Here is a 21,766-nt window from a genome sequence, read left to right as displayed (position 1 = left end):
ATCAAGATGTTATGCTGGGAGGTAGATGTTCAGTCTCCCCTGTCCTCAGCTTTTCTCCACCGAACAAAGGAACAGGATGCCATTTATAACCCCCCCACACTAGCCTGGGATTGACCAATCAGAAGTCCTTGCAGTACGACTGGACCAAGTACGACTGGACCGTCCTCTCATCCTCTGCGTTGTGTATTTATCTTCCAAATATTCTTATCATTTGGAGCTGCTTTAAGGCAATATGCTGGTTTAAGGCAATATGCTGCTTTAAGGCAATATGATGCTTTAAGGCAATATGATGCTTTAAGGCAATATGCTGGTTTAAGGCAATATGCTGCTTTAAGGCAATATGCTGCTTTAAGGCAATATGATGCTTTAAGGCAATATGCTGCTTTAAGGCAATATGCTGCTTTAAGGCAATATGCTGCTTTAAGGCAATATGCTGCTTTAAGGCAATATGATGCTTTAAGGCAATATGCTGGTTTAAGGCAATATGCTGGTTTAAGGCAATATGATGCTTTAAGGCAATATGATGCTTTAAGGCAATATGCTTGTTTAAGGCAATATGCTTGTTTAAGGCAATATGCTTGTTTAAGGCAATATGCTGGTTTAAGGCAATATGATGCTTTAAGGCAATATGCTGGTTTAAGGCAATATGCTGCTTAAGGCAATATGATGCTTTAAGGCAATATGATGCTTTAAGGCAATATGATGGTTTAAGGCAATATGCTGCTTTAAGGCAATATGATGCTTTAAGGCAATATGATGCTTTAAGGCAATATGCTGCTTTAAGGCAATATGCTGCTTTAAGGCAATATGCTGCTTTAAGGCAATATGATGCTTTAAGGCAATATGCTGGTTTAAGGCAATATGCTGGTTTAAGGCAATATGCTTGTTTAAGGCAATATGCTTGTTTAAGGCAATATGCTTGTTTAAGGCAATATGCTTGTTTAAGGCAATATGCTGGTTTAAGACAATATGCTGGTTTAAGGCAATATGCTTGTTTAAGGCAATATGCTTGTTTAAGGCAATATGCTTGTTTAAGGCAATATGCTGGTTTAAGGCAATATGCTTGTTTAAGGCAATATGCTTGTTTAAGGCAATATGCTTGTTTAAGGCAATATGCTTGTTTAAGGCAATATGCTTGTTTAAGGCAATATGCTTGTTTAAGGCAATATGATTGTTTAAGGCAAATGCTTGTTTAAGGCAATATGATGCTTTAAGGCAATATGCTGCTTTAAGGCAATATGCTGGTTTAAGGCAATATGCTTGTTTAAGGCAATATGCTTGTTTAAGGCAATATGCTTGTTTAAGGCAATATGCTTGTTTAAGGCAATATGCTTGTTTAAGGCAATATGATTGTTTAAGGCAAATGCTTGTTTAAGGCAATATGCTGGTTTAAGGCAATATGCTGCTTTAAGGCAATATGCTGGTTTAAGGCAATATGCTGCTTTAAGGCAATATGCTGGTTTAAGGCAATATGCTGCTTTAAGGCAATATGATGCTTTAAGGCAATATGCTGGTTTAAGGCAATATGCTGCTTTAAGGCAATATGATGCTTTAAGGCAATATGCTTGTTTAAGGCAATATGCTGCTTTAAGGCAATATGCTGCTTTAAGGCAATATGCTGGTTTAAGGCAATATGCTGGTTTAAGGCAATATGCTGCTTTAAGGCAATATGCTGGTTTAAGGCAATATGCTGGTTTAAGGCAATATGCTTGTTTAAGGCAATATGCTTGTTTAAGGCAATATGCTGCTTTAAGGCAATATGCTGCTTTAAGGCAATATGCTGGTTTAAGGCAATATGCTTGTTTAAGGCAATATGCTTGTTTAAGGCAATATGCTGCTTTAAGGCAATATGATGCTTTAAGGCAATATGCTGGTTTAAGGCAATATGCTGCTTTAAGGCAATATGCTGCTTTAAGGCAATATGATGCTTTAAGGCAATATGCTGGTTTAAGGCAATATGCTTGTTTAAGGCAATATGCTGGTTTAAGGCAATATGATGCTTTAAGGCAATATGCTGGTTTAAGGCAATATGCTGCTTTAAGGCAATATGCTGCTTTAAGGCAATATGCTTGTTTAAGGCAATATGCTGCTTTAAGGCAATATGCTGGTTTAAGGCAATATGCTGCTTTAAGGCAATATGCTGGTTTAAGACAATATGATGCTTTAAGGCAATATGCTTGTTTAAGGCAATATGATGCTTTAAGGCAATATGCTGGTTTAAGGCAATATGATGCTTTAAGGCAATATGATGCTTTAAGGCAATATGATGCTTTAAGGCAATATGCTTGTTTAAGGCAATATGCTGCAAGTAACATTATAGCGGCCATCAGCAGTAACAAAGCGTCCTCCTCGCCCATGGTAAAAAACTGATTAAGAAATGTAAATGTGATATAATATATTGTATTGATATTAATATCTTGCTGTTTTTTCATGCCAAAAATGAAGTGTCATTTTATACTGTATATACAGCACCAGTATCCAGGCTGTATCACATCCGACCGTGATTGGGAGACCCGTAGGGCGGCGCAAATTGGCCCAGCGTTGTCCGGGTTTGGCTCGGGGTAGGCCGTAATTGTAAATATGAATTTGTTCATAACTGACTTGGCTAGAGGTTAAATAAATAAAACCAGTCTAAAGTGTGGACACACCGACTCATTAAAGGGTTTTTCTTTATTTTTTTACTATTTTCTACATTGTAGAATGATAGTGACAACATAAACACAATGAAATAACACATATGGAATTATGTAATAACTAAAGAAGTGTTAAACAAATCAAAATATATTTTATATTTTATATTCTTAAAGTAGCAACCCTTTGCCTCAATGACAGCATTACACACTCTTGGCATTCTCGAAACAGGTTTCACCTGGAATGCTTTTCTAATAGTCTTGAAGGAGTTCCCACATATGCTGAGCACTTGTTGGCTGCTTTTCCTTCACTCGATCCAACTCATCCCAAACCATCTCATTTGAGTTGAGGTCGGGGGATTGTGGAATCAAGGTCATCTGATGCAGCACTCCATCACCCCCCTTCTTGGTCAAATAGCCCTTAAACAGCCTGGAGGTTTTGGGTCATTGTGCTGTTGATAAACAAATTATAGTCCCACTAAGCGCAAACCAGATGGGATGGCGTATCACTGCAGAATGCTGTGGTAGCCATGCTGGTTAAGTGTGCCTTGAATTCTAAATAAATCACAGACAGTGTCACCAGCAAAGCACCCCCACGCCATCACACCTCCCCCTCCATGCTTCATGTTGGGAACCACACATGCAGAGATCATTCGTTCACCTACTCTGCATCTCACAAAGACATGGCAATTGGAACCAAAACTCTCAGTGGTGTCTTAGCAGCAATTTGACCATGAATGCCTGTTTCACACAGTCTTCTCTGAACAGTTGATGTGGAGATGTGTCTTTTACTTGAACTCTGTGAAGCATTTATTTGGGTTGCAATTTCTGCGGCTGGTAACTGTAATGAACTTATCCTCTGCACCAGAGGTCTTCCTTTCCTGTGGCGGTCCTCATGAGAGCCAGTTTCATCATAGCGCTCGATGGTTTTTGCCACTGCAATTGAAGAAACTTTCAAAATTCTTAAAATTATCTGACTAATCATTGATGTAATTATCCGATAAGACTGATGTGTTAAAGTAATGATGGACTGTCGTTTCTCTTTGCTTATTTGAGCTGTTCTTGCCATAATATGGACTACATATACCCGATAAGGCCAACTTCTGTATACCAACCCTACCTTGTCACAACACAACTGATTGGCTCAAATGCCTTAAAAGGAAATACATTTCACAAATGAACTTTTAACAAGGCACACCTGTTAATTGAAATGCATTCCAGGTGACAACCTCATGAAGCTGGTTGACAGAATGCCAAGAGTATGCAAAACTGTCATCAAGGCAAAGGGTGGCTACTTTGAATAATCTCAAATCTCAAATATATTTTGATTTGTTTAACACTTTTTTGGTTACTACATGATTCCATATGTGTTATTTCATAATTTTGATGTCTTCACTATTATTCTACAATGTAGAAAATAGTACAAATAAAGAAAAACCCTTGAATGAGTAGGTGTGTCCAAACTTTTGACTGGTACTGCATATATAGTCCAATAATATGAAAGAAATCGTTTTTTTTTATAAAAAAAAACTAAGAAAACAAGAGATGATGCTAAACAACTGTTTTTTGTCTCATGGTAGAGAAAATGAACAGAGAGTTATGGTTTATGGTTTAGTTATGTTCAAAGTAAAGAGATGAGGGATGGGGCTAGAGAAATGTAGCCACTCTCAAATTCATAGATAAAGCTCTGGATGCAAAGACTGACCATCCGTGGTTAAAACTATAATTTTGATTTCATGTATTGAGTAAAACAAGCTTATAGTTTGTGTCCTGATGGGGTACAACAGTTGAACTAAGCTCATGAGGCATTTATACGTCTTATTCCTCAAGAATAAATGGGTACATATCATTAATTTAAGTCCAAAAATGGATGCAGCAACTGCAGATTGCTCCTTTAATGTGATTACATCTATTGTGCTTGTCGACTGTGAGACATTAACCTTCAAATGGGCGGCAGGGTAGCCTAGTGGTTAGAGTGTAGAGGCGGCAGGGTAGCCTAGTGGTTAGAGTGGAGGGGCGGCAGGGTAGCCTAGCCTAGTAAAAATGAAAAAATATATTTAAAAAATGACAGCTATGAACATTTCAGAGGTTTTACAGCATACAACTTCACCATTGCAACAATCTGTAATTTTTTTTTTGTGTCGATAAAAACTGTCAAAAACAACTTAAGTGGTTTTTAAGGTCAGTCAGGAGAAAACATTTTGGAATCGTAAGCAAACTGAGCATTCTGCTTATTGTTTCAAGTTCAAAGTTCAAAGTTGATTGCCCCAATAAATACACAGGAACTCCTTGTCAAGTTCTCACTAAAACGATTCAAGTCTCGGAGGTGGTAGCCTTTCGATTTCACGAAATTCCCTTCCTTGTTTCCCTCTGTTTTGTGCCTACTGAAAGCATTCCAGCATTTCTTCTGTAAGTCTAATTTTAAATTCTCAAGCAGAGGCCATACTGGTTCCAGTGACTCTCTGCCTACAGTATGTATATACTCCCACAGAGACACAGCAGCGACAGCCCACTCAATATGTGTTATGCTACCACAGCTGACACTACTATTTGTACAATTGGTTTATTACAAAAGGACAATTGGTAAGTATATATATATTTTTGGTATCTGGGTGGCGGTGGGCTGGTTCTCTAGGGGCCTGGGGGTCTTGATAGCAGTGGTTGGTGAGAGTTGGATGTCTGGGTGCCTGGGGGTCTGGATGGTGAGAGGTGGTTGTCTGGGAGTCTGGATGGTGAGAGGTGGATGTCTGGGTGCCTGGGGGTCTGGATGGTGAGAGGTGGATGTCTGGGTGCCTGGGGGTCTGGATGGTGAGAGGTGGATGTCTGGGGGTCTGGATGGTGAGAGGTGGATGTCTGGGGGTCTGGATGGTGAGAGGTGGATGTCTGGGGGTCTCGGTGGTGAGAGGTGGATGTCTGGGTGTCTGGGGGTCTCGGTGGTGAGAGGTGGATGTCTGGGTGCCTAGGGGTCTCGGTGGTGAGAGGTGGATGTCCGGGGGTCTCGGTGGTGAGAGGTGGATGTGTGCCTACTCTCACCGACCATCGCCATCCAGGCCCTCATCCAGACCCAAACATCTCATTAAACTCAGTGCCAATACCAGGCTGTTGAACATGTAACAGACTCTGTGGGCCAATACCAGGCTGTTGAACATGTAACAGACTCTGTGGGCCAATACCAGGCTGTTGAACATGTAACAGACTCTGTGGGCCAATACCAGGCTGTTGAACATGTAACAGACTATGTGGGCCAATACCAGGCTGTTGAACATGTAACAGACTCTGTGGGCCAATACCAGGCTGTTGAACATGTAACAGACTTTATATGTAACAGGCTGTCTCAGTAGTTAACCTGCTTAGGGCCCAGAACTCAGTGAGAGCAGGAGGTGACTAGCTGAACACAGGGCTGATGATGAATCTGGGTTATTTTAGGTTCCTGTGGCTGTGGTGAGGTTCAGTAGATTTGAAATGTACTAGCACTCTCTCTGTTTCTCTCTCTGTCTCTATCTCAGCGTCTCTCTCTCCCTCTCTCTCTCTCCCTCTCCCTTTCTCTCTCTCTCTCCCTCTCTCTTTCTCTCTCTCTCTCTCTCCCTCCCTCCCTCCCTCCCTCCCTCCCTCCCTCCCTCCCTCCCTCCCTCTCTCCCTCTCTCTTTCCCTCCCTCCCTCCCTCCCTCCCTCCCTCCCTCTTTCTCTTTCTCTCTGATTTCCTGAGGCCTAAAACCTTTTGATTCGAAGAGGAAACACACAGAAAACTATTACATGTTAATTTATTTTCACACTTCATAAATTAGTAAGTAACCACCACATTCAATGATGTTTGGCATGGAGCCTTTGTCCAGCGTGGGTCCAATGTCCACTGCTTTTTACCTCACATACTTTTCAGATTAGTCATGTTATCATTCAGATTAGTCATGTTATCTTTCAGATTAGTCATGTTATCTTTCAGATTAGCCATGTTATCTTTCAGATTAGCCATGTTATCATTCAGATTAACCATGTTATCATTCAGATTAGTCATGTTATCTTTCAGATTAGTCATGTTATCATTCAGATTAGTCATGTTATCTTTCAGATTAGTCATGTTATCATTCAGATTAGTCATGTTATCATTCAGATTAGTCATGTTATCTTTCAGATTAGTCATGTTATCATTCAGATTAGTCATATTATCATTCAGATTAGTCATGTTATCTTTCAGATTAGTCATGTTATCATTCAGATTAGTCATGTTATCATTCAGATTAGCCATGTTATTGTTCAGATTAGTCATGTTATCTTTCAGATTAGTCATGTTATCATTCAGATTAGCCATGTTATCATTCAGATTAGTCATGTTATCTTTCAGATTAGCCATGTTATCATTCAGATTAACCATGTTATCATTCAGATTAGTCATGTTATCTTTCAGATTAGTCATGTTATCATTCAGATTAGTCATGTTATCATTCAGATTAGATATATTATCGTTCAGATTAGTCATGTTATCATTCAGATTAGTCATGTTATCATTCAGATTAGTCATGTTATCATTCAGATTAGTCATGTTATCATTCAGATTAGTCATGTTATCATTCAGATTAGTCATGTTATCATTCAGATTAGTCATGTTATCAGATTAGTCATGTTATCATTCAGATTAGTCATGTTATCATTCAGATTAACCATGTTATCATTCAGATTAGTCATGTTATCATTCAGATTAGTCCTGTTATCATTCAGATTAGTCATGTTATCATTCAGATTAGTCATGTTATCATTCAGATTAGTCATGTTATCATTCAGATTAGTCATGTTATCATTCAGATTAGTCATGTTATCATTCAGATTAGTCATGTTATCATTCAGATTAGTCATGTTATCTTTCAGATTAGTCATGTTATCTTTCAGATTAATGCAACATTTGGCTACACAAATTGTTGTCTTGTAATCGTTGTCACAATGTTTTCTTACTGTTGAGCCTGGTGTTCTTATATTAGCTAGAAACATCTAACTCTATCAGCACTTATCGCCTCGTCTGACTTTTATGAGACATGTACGACTCCTAACCCCGTCCGTCTGTTAGGAGGTCTACTCCACACCCTGGCAGGTGGGAACAAGGCTTTACACAGTATTAACCTCATTGCTTCCATTCAGTATCTAGTAGTCTACTTTCCCGTGTCTTCTCCCAAACCTCCAACTGAGCATGTGAACATCATCCGTGTCAAAGTAGTATAGTATATAGTATAAGTGCAGGTTGGCTGGGGGTCGGTGGAGGGTGGGTGGAGGAGGAGTTGTGACAGTTTATTTGGCTCAGCGGAGTATCGGTGGATCTCAGGTTACCACCCTGTGGATCCATCAGGCCACACACACCTGCTCCTGTCCTTTAAGCAGGTCCCAGGTCTGCTGCTTAGAGAAGAGGAGATGGAGAGAGAGAGAAGGAGAGAGAGAAGGAGAGAGAGAGCGACAGAGAGAGAGAGAAGAAGAGAGAGAGCGAGAGGGCGACAGAGAGAGAAAGACGAAGGCAACGAGGAAGGAAGAGTACTTCCAAGGTTGAGTGGCATATGCTCTGAGCAGGCTGGAGAGAGCCAGAGGGGTGGTGTGATGGTTGGTGGAGGGGGGGACTCTCTGCTCTGCTCTTGAAAGTTGGGGACTTGGGTGGATCCTCCTCTCCCTTACGCAGGCAGCAGCCCCCTAGGGCCCTATAGATAGACTGTGATGCGGCTCTTTAGCTTTCTAACAGATGGTTTCAGACCTGGGTTCAAATATTGATTGTTTTCTTCCAAATTACTTTAAGCGTTTGATTGAGCCTGTCTGAAGAACGAGAAGCACGAAAAAAGGTGGGGTTACCACTTTTGGGACTGTTCCATTGCTTCCATTGTGCCAGGCAAGCTCAATCAAGCGAAGCAGACATATTTGAACAAATATACATAATACTATTTGAACCCAGGTCTGGGTGGCTACAGCCTTCCTTCATGCTACTGCTGTCACAGGATCAGTTGGCTGCAGACTCAGATTGAGATTCTCTGGCTCAGGATCAAGCCTTGAGATCGGGAGAGAGTGAGAAGCCCCCTACAAAGACAGGAGCTCTGTGGAAGGCTTTGGTCCTACTGAGACGCTTTACACCTATCCAGGGGGCTTATGGTTACATCTGCTGTATATACAAATACACACATAACAAGCTTGTACGCACACACACACACGAACACACAAACACTCATACATCTACACTACATGTCTCTCTCTCTCTCTCTCTCTCTCTCTCTCTCTCTCTTTCTCTCTCTACCTCTCTCTCTCTCTCTCCCTCCCTCTCTCTCTCTACCCCTCTCTCTCTCTCTCTCTCTCTCTCTCTCTCTCTCTCTCTCTCTACCTCTCTCTCTCTCTCTCCCTCCCTTTCTCTCTCTACCTCTCTCTCTCTCTCTCTACCTCTCTCTCTCGCTCTCTCTCTCTCTCTCTACCTCTCTCTCTATCTCTCTCTCCCTCCCTCTCTCTCTCTACCTCTCTCTCTCTCTCTCTCTCTCTCTTTCTCTCTCTACCTCTCCCTCTCAAACACCCAGCATTCCAGTTGTTCTGCTGCTAAGTTTTCTCAGCTACCAGAAATACCAGCTATCCCGAACAGTCGGTGGTGTATGAAAAGAAAGCAAAACATTTACTTAATTTTAAAGGGGAGACAAGCCTGCGTTACTGAGATCTTCTGCAGGCCAGGGTACTATATAGTGCACTACATTTTCCCTGAACTTTATGGGCCCTATATAGGGAAAATGGTAGCTTTGCAGCCCCCAGTCTTTCAGAGGGAGCAACTCCCAGACTCTGGGCCAACATCAATGCTTTCTGCCTTATGTCTAATCCACTGAGAGCGAGAGAGAGAGAGAGAGAGAGAGAGAGAGAGAGAGAGAGCGAGAGAGAGCGAGAGATAGATATGTACTATAGGTTAATTAAGAAATCAAACTTGCTTCCGTAGAGTTGGAAGCCTCCTCTCTTCAGTCCGTCGAGCCCCCTCTGTCAGTAACAGTTTGACATTTCACATTACTCAGACCTCAAGCATCTGTTCTAAAGTACAACCACAGTGTGAGTCCAGTTAGCTGACAGTAAATGTTGTATTACTAAAGCCTTGTGCCTATCGTTTATGATCAACATTCTCATGTCCGTCGAGCCCCCGTCTGTCAGTAACAGTTTGACATTTCACTTCATGCGAAATCATTCAGACCACAAGCATCTGTTATAAAGTATAACCACAGTGTGAGTCCAGTTAGCTTACTTAGCCTTGTGCCTATCGTTTATGACCAACATTCACATGTTTATAATGGAATTGTTGTGGCTTTTTGTGGGGGGCCAATCATTTAGAACATTATTGCATAATGATGTAGATCTCAAACTAAGCAGCAGTTGTGGTGAGTTGAATTACATGACTTATATGTAATTGTGTGGTTTAGAAGGTCAACAAACGTAAACCAGAGGTGCCGGTTGAATGTTTTAAGGGTGACGTTGGTGGGAATTGACCCCAGGCAGGACTACGTCATCAGGTAGATGAGATGAGGAGCCACTCTGATACACTGACCAGCTGGTAGCTCCAGCTGTGTGAGGAGGGCTGGATGTAATGAAGCAATACTGCTTGAATAGAGCCAGAGGCACAAAACCATAGTAACAATCAGTTCCAATCAATGTGGGGAGGGAGAGAGAGAGAGAGAGAGAGAGAGAGAGAGAGAGAGAGAGAGAGAAAACGTCAGAGACACAAATCAATATCCGTGGCCTGAGTGGGAGTACACAGTGGTAGAGACATAGGATCAATAGTTGGATCTCCTGACTACAGTCCAACCGTAACTTTCCTCATGCATTAAAACCAGGGTCGTATTCACTAGGAAGGAAATGGAGAGAAATTACCTAAACTTGTCCACTACAAAAAGCTTGTTATTTTTTTGCCGTTGCAAAATGTTTTGCTGTGGTGTACATTTGTGAATAAGACCCAGGTTTCCCTGAATCAGTTTAATAATGGAACCGGGGTTGAAAACAAGATTTCAGAACCTAGTTTTCATGTGTAACGTACTGTTTCTAGCAACAGAAGGGCTGTAACTTTTTGACTTTTTAATACTGTTTTTGATACCAAGACCAATCGGTTATCCTCTCTAGCTCTTTTCCTCTGATATGATTATATATGCTGATAAAACAGATGATTATATATGAATTATTCATGTTCTTACTATCTTTTCATTCCATTCATAAATCTTGCATGGGCCTGCTCAGCACAATGACCCTCCAGCGTTTGATGTGTTTGTAAGGGCGGAGAAACAGAGATATCATCGATGACTATCCTTGATTATACATTTATCTCGTATAGCACGGCGAGAGGAAAACAAATCTGAAGTATTTGGTGTAAGACTGAGACTGTTGACCCATTTTAAACCCAATATCCTGCCTGCATCTCAGTAGTCTGATCTTGAAGTCTGTTCTCCTCATATCTCCATCTTTATCTGCACTGGTGAGAAAGAGTTGGTCTGGTGAAAGAGTTGGCCTGGTGAAAGAGTTGGCCTAGTGAAAGAGTTGGCCTGGTGAAAGAGTTGGCCTAGTGAAAGATTTGGCCTGGTAAGGAAGAGTTGGCCTGGTCAGAAAGAGTTGGCCTGGTCAGAAAGAGTTGGCCTGTTGAGAAAGAGTTGGCCTAGTGAGAAAGAGTTGGCCTAGTGAGAAAGAGTTGGCCTGGTGAGAAAGAGTTGGCCTGGTGACAAAGAGTTGGCCTTGGTGAGAAAGAGTTGGCCTGGTGAAAGAATTGTCCTGGATGAAAGAGTTGGCCTGGTGAAAGAGTTGGCCTGGTGAGAATGAGTTGGCCTGGTGAAAGAGTTGACCTGTCGAGGAAGAGTTGGCCTGGTCAGAAAGATTTGGCCTGGTGAAAAAGTTGGCCTGCTTTAAGAGTTGGCCTGGTGAGAAGGAGTTGGCCTGGTTAAAGTGTTGGCCTGGTGAGAAAGAGTTGGCCTGGTGGAAGCAGATTTCTGGTTGGCATTGTGTTGCTTGTTTTCCAGGACCAGTACAGAACATCTCCTCATGTTGTACAGAACGTCTCCTCATGTTGTACAGAACGTCTCCTCATGTTGTACAAAACGTCTCCTGATGTTGTACAGAAAGTCTCCTCATGTTGTACAGAACGTCTCCTCATGTTGTACAGAACGTCTCCTAATGTTCTCTTCTTCTCTGGCAGGATGATGAGGTGGTGCTTCAAAGTGTCGCCACCATCCAGAAAGAGAATCGCAAGTTTTGTCTGTCCGTGGAGGGACTCGGTAATCGACTATGCTTCCTGGAACCTACCTCTGAGGCTAAGGTAAGAGGAGTGTCTCTTAATGCTTGGTACTGATGGTGGCTCTTAATTTGAACCGTTTGGTTGCAGGAGGAAAGTCATCTCGCAGAAGGAGAATTTGAAAACCTGAACAAATATGTTAAATAGCTGCCAGGGGTCAGCTGGAAGTGGTGTTTGTTTACAATGCAGTACCGTACCTAGTTTGTACCTTAGACTGCAGGTCCACTGGGTTCCTGTTCAGGTAGCCTATATACAGAGCCTTCGGAAAGTATTCAGAGCCATTGACTGTTTCCACATTTTGTTACGTTACTGCCTTATTCTAAAACGGATTCAATCAATTAAAACATCCTCAACAATCTACACACAATACCCCATAATGACAAAGTGAAAACAGATTTTTAGAATTTATTTACAAATGTATAAAAAATAAAAAACAGAAATACCTTATTTACATAAGTATTCAGACCCTTTGCTATGAGACTTGAAATTGAGCTCAGGTGCATCCTGTTTCCATTGATCATCCTTGAGATGTTTCTACAACTTGATTAGAGTTCACCTGTGGTAAATTCAGTTGATTGGACATGATTTAGGAAGGCACACACCTGTCTATATAAGCTCCCACAGTTGACAGTGAATGTCAGAGCAAAAACCAAGCCATGAGGTTGGCGGAATTGTCTGTAGAGCTCCGAGACAGGATTGTGTCAAGGCACAGATCTGGGGAAGGGTACCAAAAAATGTCTGCAGCATTGAAGTTCCCCAAGAACACAGTGGCCTCCATCATTCTTAAATCGAAGATGTTTGGAACCACCAAGACTCTTCCTATTGCTGGCCATCTGACCAAACTGAGAAAATGGGGGAGAATGGCCTTGGTCAGGGAGGTGACCAATAACCTGATGGTCACTCTGACAGAGATCTAGAGTTCATCTGTGAAGATGGGAGAACCTTCCAGAAGGACAACCATCTCTGCAACACTCCACCAATTAGGCCTTTATGGTAGAGTGGCCAGACAGAAGCCACTCCTCAATAAAATGCACATGACAGCCCACTGTTTGCCAAAAGGCACCTAAAGTCTCTTAGACCATGAGAAACAAGATTCTCTGTTCTGATGAAACCCAGATTGAACTCTTTAGCCTGAATGCCATGCGTCACATCTGGAGGAAACCTGGCACCATCCCTATGGTGAAGCATGGTGGTGGCAGCATCATGCTGTTGGGATGTTTTTCAACGGCAGGTAGTGGGACACTAGTCAGGATTGAGGAACGGAGCAAAGTACAAAGAAATCCATGATGAAAACCTGCTCCATAGCGCTGTTACGGACCTCAGACTGGAGCGAAGATTCACCTTCCAAGAGGAGAACAACCCTAAGCACATAGCCAAAACAACGCAGGAGTGGCTTCAGGACAAGTCTCTGAATATCTTAGAGTGGACTGGACTTGAACCCAATTGAGTATCTCTGGAGAGACCTGAAAATAGCTATGCAGCAACACTCCCCATCCAACCTGAAAGCGCTTGAGAGGATCTGCATAGAAGGATGGGAGAAACTCCCCAAATACAGGTGTTCCAAGCTTGTAGTGTCATACCCAAGAAGAAGTTATGCTGCAATCGCAGCCAAAGGTGCTTCAACAAAGTACTGATTAAAGGGTCTAAATATTTATCTAAATGTGATATTTAAGTTTTATTTTATTTTTTATAAATTAGCAAACATATACATAGTCACACCCGAATACTTTGTAGAAGCACCTTTGGCAGCGATTACAGTAGTGTTTCTGGGTAAGTTTCTATGAGCTTTTCACATCTGGATTGTGCAATATTTACCTATTATTATTTTCTAAATTCTTCAAGCGCTGTCAAATTGGTTGTTGATCATTTCAGGCCTTGCCATAGATTTGCAAGTAGATTTAAATCAAAACTGTAACTCGGCCACTCAGAAACATTCACTTTCTTCTCGGTAAACAACTCCAGTGTGAATGTGGCCTTGTGTTGTAGGTTATTGTCCTGCTGAAAGGTAAATTCATATCCCAGTTTCTGGTGGAAAGCACACAGAACCAGGTTTTCCTCTAGGATGTTGCCTGAGGTTAGCTCCATTCCGTTTCTTCTATATCCTGATAAAACTCCCCAGTCCTTAATAATGACAAGCATACCCATAACAGGATGCAGCCACCACTATGCTTGAAAATATGTAGAGCGGTACTCAGTAATATGTTATATTGGATTTTCCCCCAAAATAACACTTTGTGTTCAGGACACGCAGTTAATTGCTTTGCTACCGTTTTTAGCAGTATTCATTTAGAGCCTTGTTTCAAACAGGATGGAGAGAGCGAGTAATGTAAGATAGCACTGCAGTGGATAGCTGCCTTCTTTTCACTGATCTTAGCTTTTTTTGTGCACATAATATTTCTGGGCATCATTTCCTATGACCAAAAAACAGCTTCTGGACATCAGAAGAGCGATCACTAATCTCGATTTGAATGAAGACTTCTACTTCATTGAGTCGGGCAGCTGTGGATGTACTGCTCATTCCAGACCAGGCCATAATCCCCGGTACTTGAAAATGGAAGAGGCGGCGCAAAACAGGTTAACGAGCGGGCTCCCTGACGAGACTACTTCGGCGAGCAAATAAACGGACTCTACCGCCGTTCTATTGGGAAACGTACAATCACTGGAGAATAAACTGGATGAACACTGTTTGAGACTATACTATAAACGGGACCTGAAAAACTGTAATATCCTGTGCTTTTCGGGGTCGTGGCTAAACAAGGACATGGATAATATACATCTAGCTCGTTTTCACTATGCGTCGTCAAGACCTTACGGCAGCGTTAGGGGGGGGGGGGGGGGGGCTGTCTCTTTGTTAACAACAGCTGGTGGCAGATCTCAAATGTGGAGGAAGTCTGGAGGTTTTGCTTGCCTGAGTTAGAATAGTTCATGATAAGCTGAAGAACTTACTTTTTACCAATAGAGTTTTCATCTATATTTTTCGTAGCTGTCTGTTTACCACCACAAACCAAGACTGAACTCAACAAGCTGTATAGGGCCATAAGTAAACAAAAGGCACATCCAGAGGCGAAGTGTCCTGTGGTTTTTAACGCAGGGAAAGTGAAATCCGTCTTGTCTAATTTTTTTCCAGCGTGTCACTCTATATCACCTTTATTTCAGTCACAGAAATGCATACAAAGCTCTCCCTCGCACTCCATTTGGCAAATCGGGCCATAACTCCATCCTCCTGATTCTTGCTTGCAAGCGAAAACTCCAACAGGAAGTACCAGTGACTCAATACGGAAGTGGTCAGATGAAGCTACAGGACTGTTTCTCTGGCACAGACTAGAACATGTTCCAGGATTCATTTAAAAACATTGAGGAGTTTATCACATCAGTCACCTGCTTCATTAATAAGTAAATCAACGACATCGTCCCCACAGTGACCGTACGTACATACTGTATCTTAGTCCCCTCCTGTACTTCTTGTACACCCACAACAGTGTGGCCGTACACGACTCCAACACCATCATTAAGTTCGCTGACTACACGGCGGTGGTAGGCCTGATCACTGAAGACAATGAGACAGCCTATAGGGAGGAGGTTAGAGACCTGGCAGTGTGGTGACAGGACAAACAACTTGCTCAACTTCAGCAAAACAGAGGAGCTGATCATGGACTACAGGGAACGACCGCTACCACATCGATGGGGCTGTAATGGAGCGGGTACGAGAGCTTCAAGTTCCTCCACATCACTAAGGAATGATCATGACCCACACACAACAACACAGTCGTGAAGAGGGCACAACAACATTTCTTTCCCCTCAGGAGGCTGAAAAGATTTGACTGGGTCCTCAGATCCTCAAAAAGTTTTACAGCTGCACCATTGAGAGCATCTTGAATGGCTGCATCACCTCTTGGTACGGCAACTGCGTGGTGTCCATCCGCAAGGCGCTACAGACTGTAGTGCGTACGGCCCAGTACATCACTGGGGCAAAAGCGTCCTGCCATCCAGGATCTCTATGCCAGGTGATGTCAGAGGAAGACCCTAAAAATTGTCAAAGACTCCAGCCACCCAAGTCATAGACTGTTCTCTCTGCTACCCCACGTCAAGCAGTACCGATGCCTCAAGTCTGGAACCAACAAAACCCTGAACAGCTTCTACCCCCGAGCCATAAGACTGATAAATAGTCCAGGTGGTTAACTATTTAACTATCTGCATTGACCCTTTTTGCACTAAGTAGTTTGACTCATAACATACGCTTCTGTTTATTATCGATCCTGTTGCCTAGTCACTTTATCCCTACCTTTGTGTACATATCTACCTCAATTACCTCCTGCACATGGACTCAGTACTGGTACCCCGTGTACAAGCTATCATTACTCATTGTGTATTTGTTGTATATAGCCAAGTTATTTTCACTCATTGTGTATTTATTCCTTCTGTTATTATTTTTCTATCATTTCTATATTTTCTCTCTACATTGTTGGGAAGGGCCTGTAAGTAAGCATTTCCCTGTTAGTCTACACCTGTTGATTAAGAAGCATTTCACTGTTAGTCTACACCTGTTGATTAAGAAGCATTTCACTGTTAGTCTACACCTGTTGATTAAGAAGCATTTCACTGTTAGTCTACACCTGTTGATTAAGAAGCATTTCACTGTTAGTCTACACCTGTTGATTAAGAAGCATTTCACTGTTAGTCTACTACACCTGTTGTTTACAAAGCATGTAACAAATAACATTTGATTTCATTTTTAAAAAATGCCCTAAATGTAAAATAATGTTATTAACAGGTTTCCATGGTTTCCAGGCTTTTAAAATAACTGTTCTGTTCCTGAACAGTAGAGATCACTTTTTTTCTGTAGTTATTTTCCGGTTTTCGGTTCGGTTCCCTGAACCGGTTCCAACCCCTGGGCAGCAGTCAGTCATTATATTAAATGAAATGGTAATACAAAACAGTTCAGTAGTTAGAGGACACCGGCTATAATTAACAGTTCAGTAGATAGAGGACACTGGCTATGATTAACAGTTCAGTAGTTAGACGACACTGGCTATGATTAACAGTTCAGTAGTTAGACGACACTGGCTATGATTAACAGTTCAGTAGTTAGACGACACTGGCTATGATTAACAGTTCAGTAGTTAGACAACACTGGCTATGATTAACAGTTCAGTAGTTAGACGACACTGGCTATGATTAACAGTTCAGTAGTTAGAGGACACTGGCTATGATTACCAGTTCAGTAGTTAGAGGACACTGGCTATGATTACCAGTTCAGTAGTTAGAGGACACTGGCTATGATTAACAGTTCAGTAGTTAGAGGACACTGGCTATGATTACCAGTTCAGTAGTTAGACGACACTGGCTATGATTACCAGTTCAGTAGTTAGACGACACTGGCTATGATTACCATGTCATTACAGTTCATCTCCCGTTGTTCTCTTAGCAAATAACTTACTCTAATTGGATGTTCCTCCCTTTGTCCTATCTAAGAACTCTTTGCTATAATTGGATGGACCTCCCTTTGTCTCTCCTATCTAAGAACTTTTGCTATAATTGGATGGACCCCGCCTTTGCAATTAAATCATTATCCGTCACTATTGTTTCCCCAAAATCATTTTGATTTCCTAAATGAAAAACATTTCCACAATGGTGGGCCACACTAACTTTAGCTTGTGATTCACGTCTACTCTTTGCCATAGGAAAGATAAGGCTTTGAGTTCTACTGTTTTTCATCATATAATTCCCAACTTATATAGTTCTGTTTGCCCCTTTCTCGTTCCCTTCCCACCAATCAGACCACCTGTGTGTGTGTGTGTGTGTGTGTGTGTGTGTGTGTGTGTGTGTGTGTGTGTGTGTGTGTGTGTGTGTGTGTGTGTGTGTGATTAACACATGATTGACTGTGCCATAGTCATAGCAAAATCTGTCGTCCCTTCCTGACTGTCCTATATATCTGTGTCATCACACTGCCTTCTAGCCTGGCAGGAAACCGCTTTGTCTTTTCTGAGTTGTCTGGGTCTCTGTCTGGGTCTCTGTCAGGGTCTCTGTCTGGGTCTCTGTCAGGGTCTCTGTCTGGGTCTCTGTCTGGGTCTCTGTCTGGGTCTCTGTCAGGGTCTCTGTCAGGGTCTCTGTCTGGGTCTCTGTCTGGGTCTCTGTCAGGGTCTCTGTCAGGGTCTCTGTCTGGGTCTCTGTCTGGGTCTCTGTCTGGGTCTCTGTCAGGGTCTCTGTCAGGCTCTCTGTCAGGGTTCTCTGTCTGGGTCTCTGTCAGGGTCTCTGTCTGTGTCTCTGTCAGGGTCTCTGTCCGGGTCTCTGTCTGGGCCTCCATTAAAGGAATAGCTCTCCCGGAAACATAGCTTTAATGAAAGGAGATTCACAGTCTGGCACCCATCTTGACTCATATAATACATTTGATGTTGTTGCTCACCACAAACATGTATTCACTTGGATATACAGGAAGCACCTACTCTCTAAGTACAGTATTGGATAACTCCCTGATCCTCCCTCACCTTCATAATAATGACAGAGAACTCTACTGTGGTAGGAAGCATTGGTAAACTAACCAGTGTGTGAGGAATGGGGAGTTAATGGTAGACTAGCCTGTGTGTGAGGACTGATTGGTAGACTAGCCTGTGTGTGAGGACTGATTGGTAGACTAGCCTGTGTGTGAGGACTGGGGAGTGATTGGTAGACTAGCCAGTGTGTGAGGACTGATTGGTAGACTAGCCTGTGTGTGAGGAATGGGGAGTGATTGGTAGACTAGCCAGTGTGTGAGGACTGATTGGTAGACTAGCCTGTGTGTGAGGAATGGGGAGTGATTGGTAGACTAGCCTGTGTGTGAGGACTGTGGAGTGATTGGTAGACTTTGCAGTGTGTGAGGACTGATTGATAGACTAGCCAGTGTGTGAGGACTGGGGTGTGTTTAGTAGACTAGCAAGTGTGTGAGGAGTGATTGGTAGACTAGCCAGTGTGTGAGGACTGATTGGTAGACTAGCCAGTGTGTGAGAACTGATTGGTAGATTAGCCAGTGTGTGAGAACTGATTGGTAGACTAGCCAGTGTGTGAGGACTGATTGGTAGACTAGCCAGTGTGTGAGGACTAGGGAGTGATTTGCGAGTTCTAATCAAATGTATTTAAATAGCCCTTCTTACATCAGCTGATATCTCAAAGTGCTGTACAGAAACCCAGCCTAAAACCCCAAACAGCAAGCAATGCAGGTGTAGAAGCACGGTGGCTAGGAAAAACTCCCTAGAAAGGCCAGAACCTAGAGAGGAACCAGGCTTTGAGGGGTGGCCAGTCCTTTTCTGGCTGTGCCGGGTGGAGATTATGACAGAACATGGCCAAGATGTTCAAATGTTCATAAATGACCAGCATGGTCAAATAATAATAATCACAGGCAGAACAGTTGAAACTGGAGCAGCAGCACGGCCAGGTGGACTGGGGACAGCAAGGAGTCATCATGCCAGGTAGTCCTGAGACAAGAGAAGTACTCCAGATATAACAAACTGACCCTAGCCCCCCGAAACATAAACTACTGCAGCATAAATAGTGGAGGCTGAGACAGGAGGGGTCAGGAGACAATGTGGCCCCATCCGATGATACCCCCGGACAGGGTCAAACAGGAAGGATATAACTCCACCCACTTTGCCAAAGCACAGCCCCCACACCACTAGAGGGATATCTTCAACCACCAACTTACCATCCTGAGACAAGGCCGAGTATAGCCCACAAAGATCTCCGCCACGGCACAACCCAAGGGGGGGGGCGCCAACCCAGACAGGAAGATCACATCAGTGACTCAACCCACTCAAGTGACGCACCCCTCCTAGGGACGGCATGAAAGAGCACCAGTAAGCCAGTGACTCAGCCCCTGTAATAGGGTTAGAGGCAGAGAATCCCAGTGGAAAGAGGGGAACCGGCCAGGCAGAGACAGCAAGGGCTGTTCGTTGCTCCAGAGCCTTTCCGTTCACCTTCACACTCCTGGGCCAGATTTCACTCAATCATATGACCCACTGAAAGGATGAGTCTTCAGTAAAGACTTAAAGGTTGAGACCGAGTTTGCGTCTCTTACATGGGTAGGGAGACCATTCCATAAAAATTTAGCTCTATAGGAGAAAGCCCTGCCTCCAGCTGTTTGCTTAGAAATTCTAGGGACAATTAGGAGGCCTGCGTCTTGTGACCATAGCGTACGTGTAGGTATGTACGGCAGGACCAAATCAGAGAGATAGGTAGGCGCAAGCCCATGTAATGCTTTGTAGGTTAGCAGTAAAACCTTGAAATCAGCCCTTGCTTTGACAGGAAGCCAGTGTAGAGAGGCTAGCACTGGAGTAATATGATCAAATTTTTTGGTTCTAGTCAGGATTCTAGCAGCCGTATTTAGCACTAACTGAAGTTTATTTAGTGCTTTATCCGGGTAGCCGGAAAGTAGAGCATTGCAGTAGTCTAACCTAGAAGTAACAAAAGCATGGATACATTTTTCTGCATCATTTTTGGACAGAAAGTCCAGGTGTTATCGAGTTACAGGTGTTATCATCACGGTGATCTCAGGTGTTGACACCTCGCTTCCATCTCTTATGGATACAACTGGCTCTGTGCCTCTCAGTCCCTCCAGTTTTTTGTGTTAGTTGCGGGCCAAAATGTTGATTTTGCTGCAATAATGACATTTTGCATAGAAATGTACAATGATTTTATCAAATTAGTTTTACGAAAATGTGCTGACGAGTGGAAAATGTATATGCTATAGAGGTGCAGTGATTGGTTAAAATCACATGCCGTGGGAAGATTTGACTGTTTCAATAGTGCAGTGATTGGTTAAAATCACACACTCTCTTTTTGTAGTGCTGTGATCACTATATTCAGTAATATTGGGATGATTTGACTGTTTCAATAGTGCAGTGATTGGTTAAAATCACACGCTGTGGGGTGATTTGACTGTTTCAGTAGTGCGGTGATTGGTTAAAATCACACGCTGTGGGGTGATTTGACTGTTTCAGTAGTGCAGTGATTGGTCGAATTTGCAAGTCCTTGCATACTATGCAATTGTTCATTTTGCCAAAATCAGTGGGATCGCAGAATCACAAAATCCTGGAGTGACTGACTACAGTATAACAAGGATGGAAGAAGATGCCCTGAAGCACACCTAGGATCAGTTTGCGCATACCAAATTCGAACCCTAACGATCAGGTGTGGAAATACAGAGCTGACCTCGGATCAGTGGTTAGAGGCAATGTACTCTTTTAGAAAAGGAATATATTTCATTTCAAATGGGAGGTAACACTACACCGCATAGAAAGAATAACCAGGTCTGTTATAAAGATGAATTTATATCTACAAGGTTGTACAAAGTTACCCTTTAGTTTTACCTAACTACAGTAAGCACACCTCAATTGCCAGTGTTATGAAACATTAAAGACTAGGCTTCTCATGGTGCTATGAAACATTAAAGACTGGGCTTCTCATGGTGTTATGAAACATTAAAGACTGGGCTTCTCATGGTGCTATGAAACATTCAAGACTGGGCTTCTCATGGTGCTATGAAACATTCAAGACTGGGCTTCTCATGGTGCTATGAAACATTAAAGACTGGGCTTCTCATGGTGTTATGAAACATTAAAGACTGGGCTTCTCATGGTGCTATGAAACATTAAAGACTAGGCTTCTCATGGTGCTATGAAACATTCAAGACTGGGCTTCTCATGGTGCTATGAAACATTAAAGACTGGGCTTCTCATGGTGCTATGAAACTTCAAGACTAGGCTTCTCATGATGCTATGAAACATTAAAGACTAGGCTTCTCATGATGCTATGAAACATTAAAGACTAGGCTTCTCATGGTGCTATGAAACATTAAAGACTGGGCTTCTCATGGTGCTATGAAACATTAAAGACTGGGCTTCTCATGGTGCTA

The 21,766-nt window shown here is 42.6% G+C and overlaps 1 protein-coding gene across 7 annotated transcripts in view; it reads left to right on the top strand.

Annotated features, from left to right (window-relative positions):
- LOC110529177 (ryanodine receptor 3) overlaps positions 1-21,766 on the top strand; it is a 250,062-nt gene that overhangs the window by 13,429 nt on the left and 214,867 nt on the right. For all 7 annotated transcript variants that reach the window (XM_090242497.1, XM_090242492.1, XM_090242494.1 and 4 more), the window contains exon 2: positions 11,788-11,907. In XM_090242497.1, the coding sequence (XP_090098623.1) occupies positions 11,788-11,907 (120 nt within the window). The remainder of the gene's footprint in view (positions 1-11,787; positions 11,908-21,766) is intronic.

Source organism: Oncorhynchus mykiss, chromosome 8 (assembly GCF_057628025.1).
Source record: "Oncorhynchus mykiss isolate SJ-2025 chromosome 8, ASM5762802v1, whole genome shotgun sequence".
NCBI lineage: Eukaryota > Metazoa > Chordata > Actinopteri > Salmoniformes > Salmonidae > Oncorhynchus > Oncorhynchus mykiss.
Note: the sequence above shows the minus strand (reverse complement) of the source record. Positions and strands in the feature narration are given on the sequence as shown.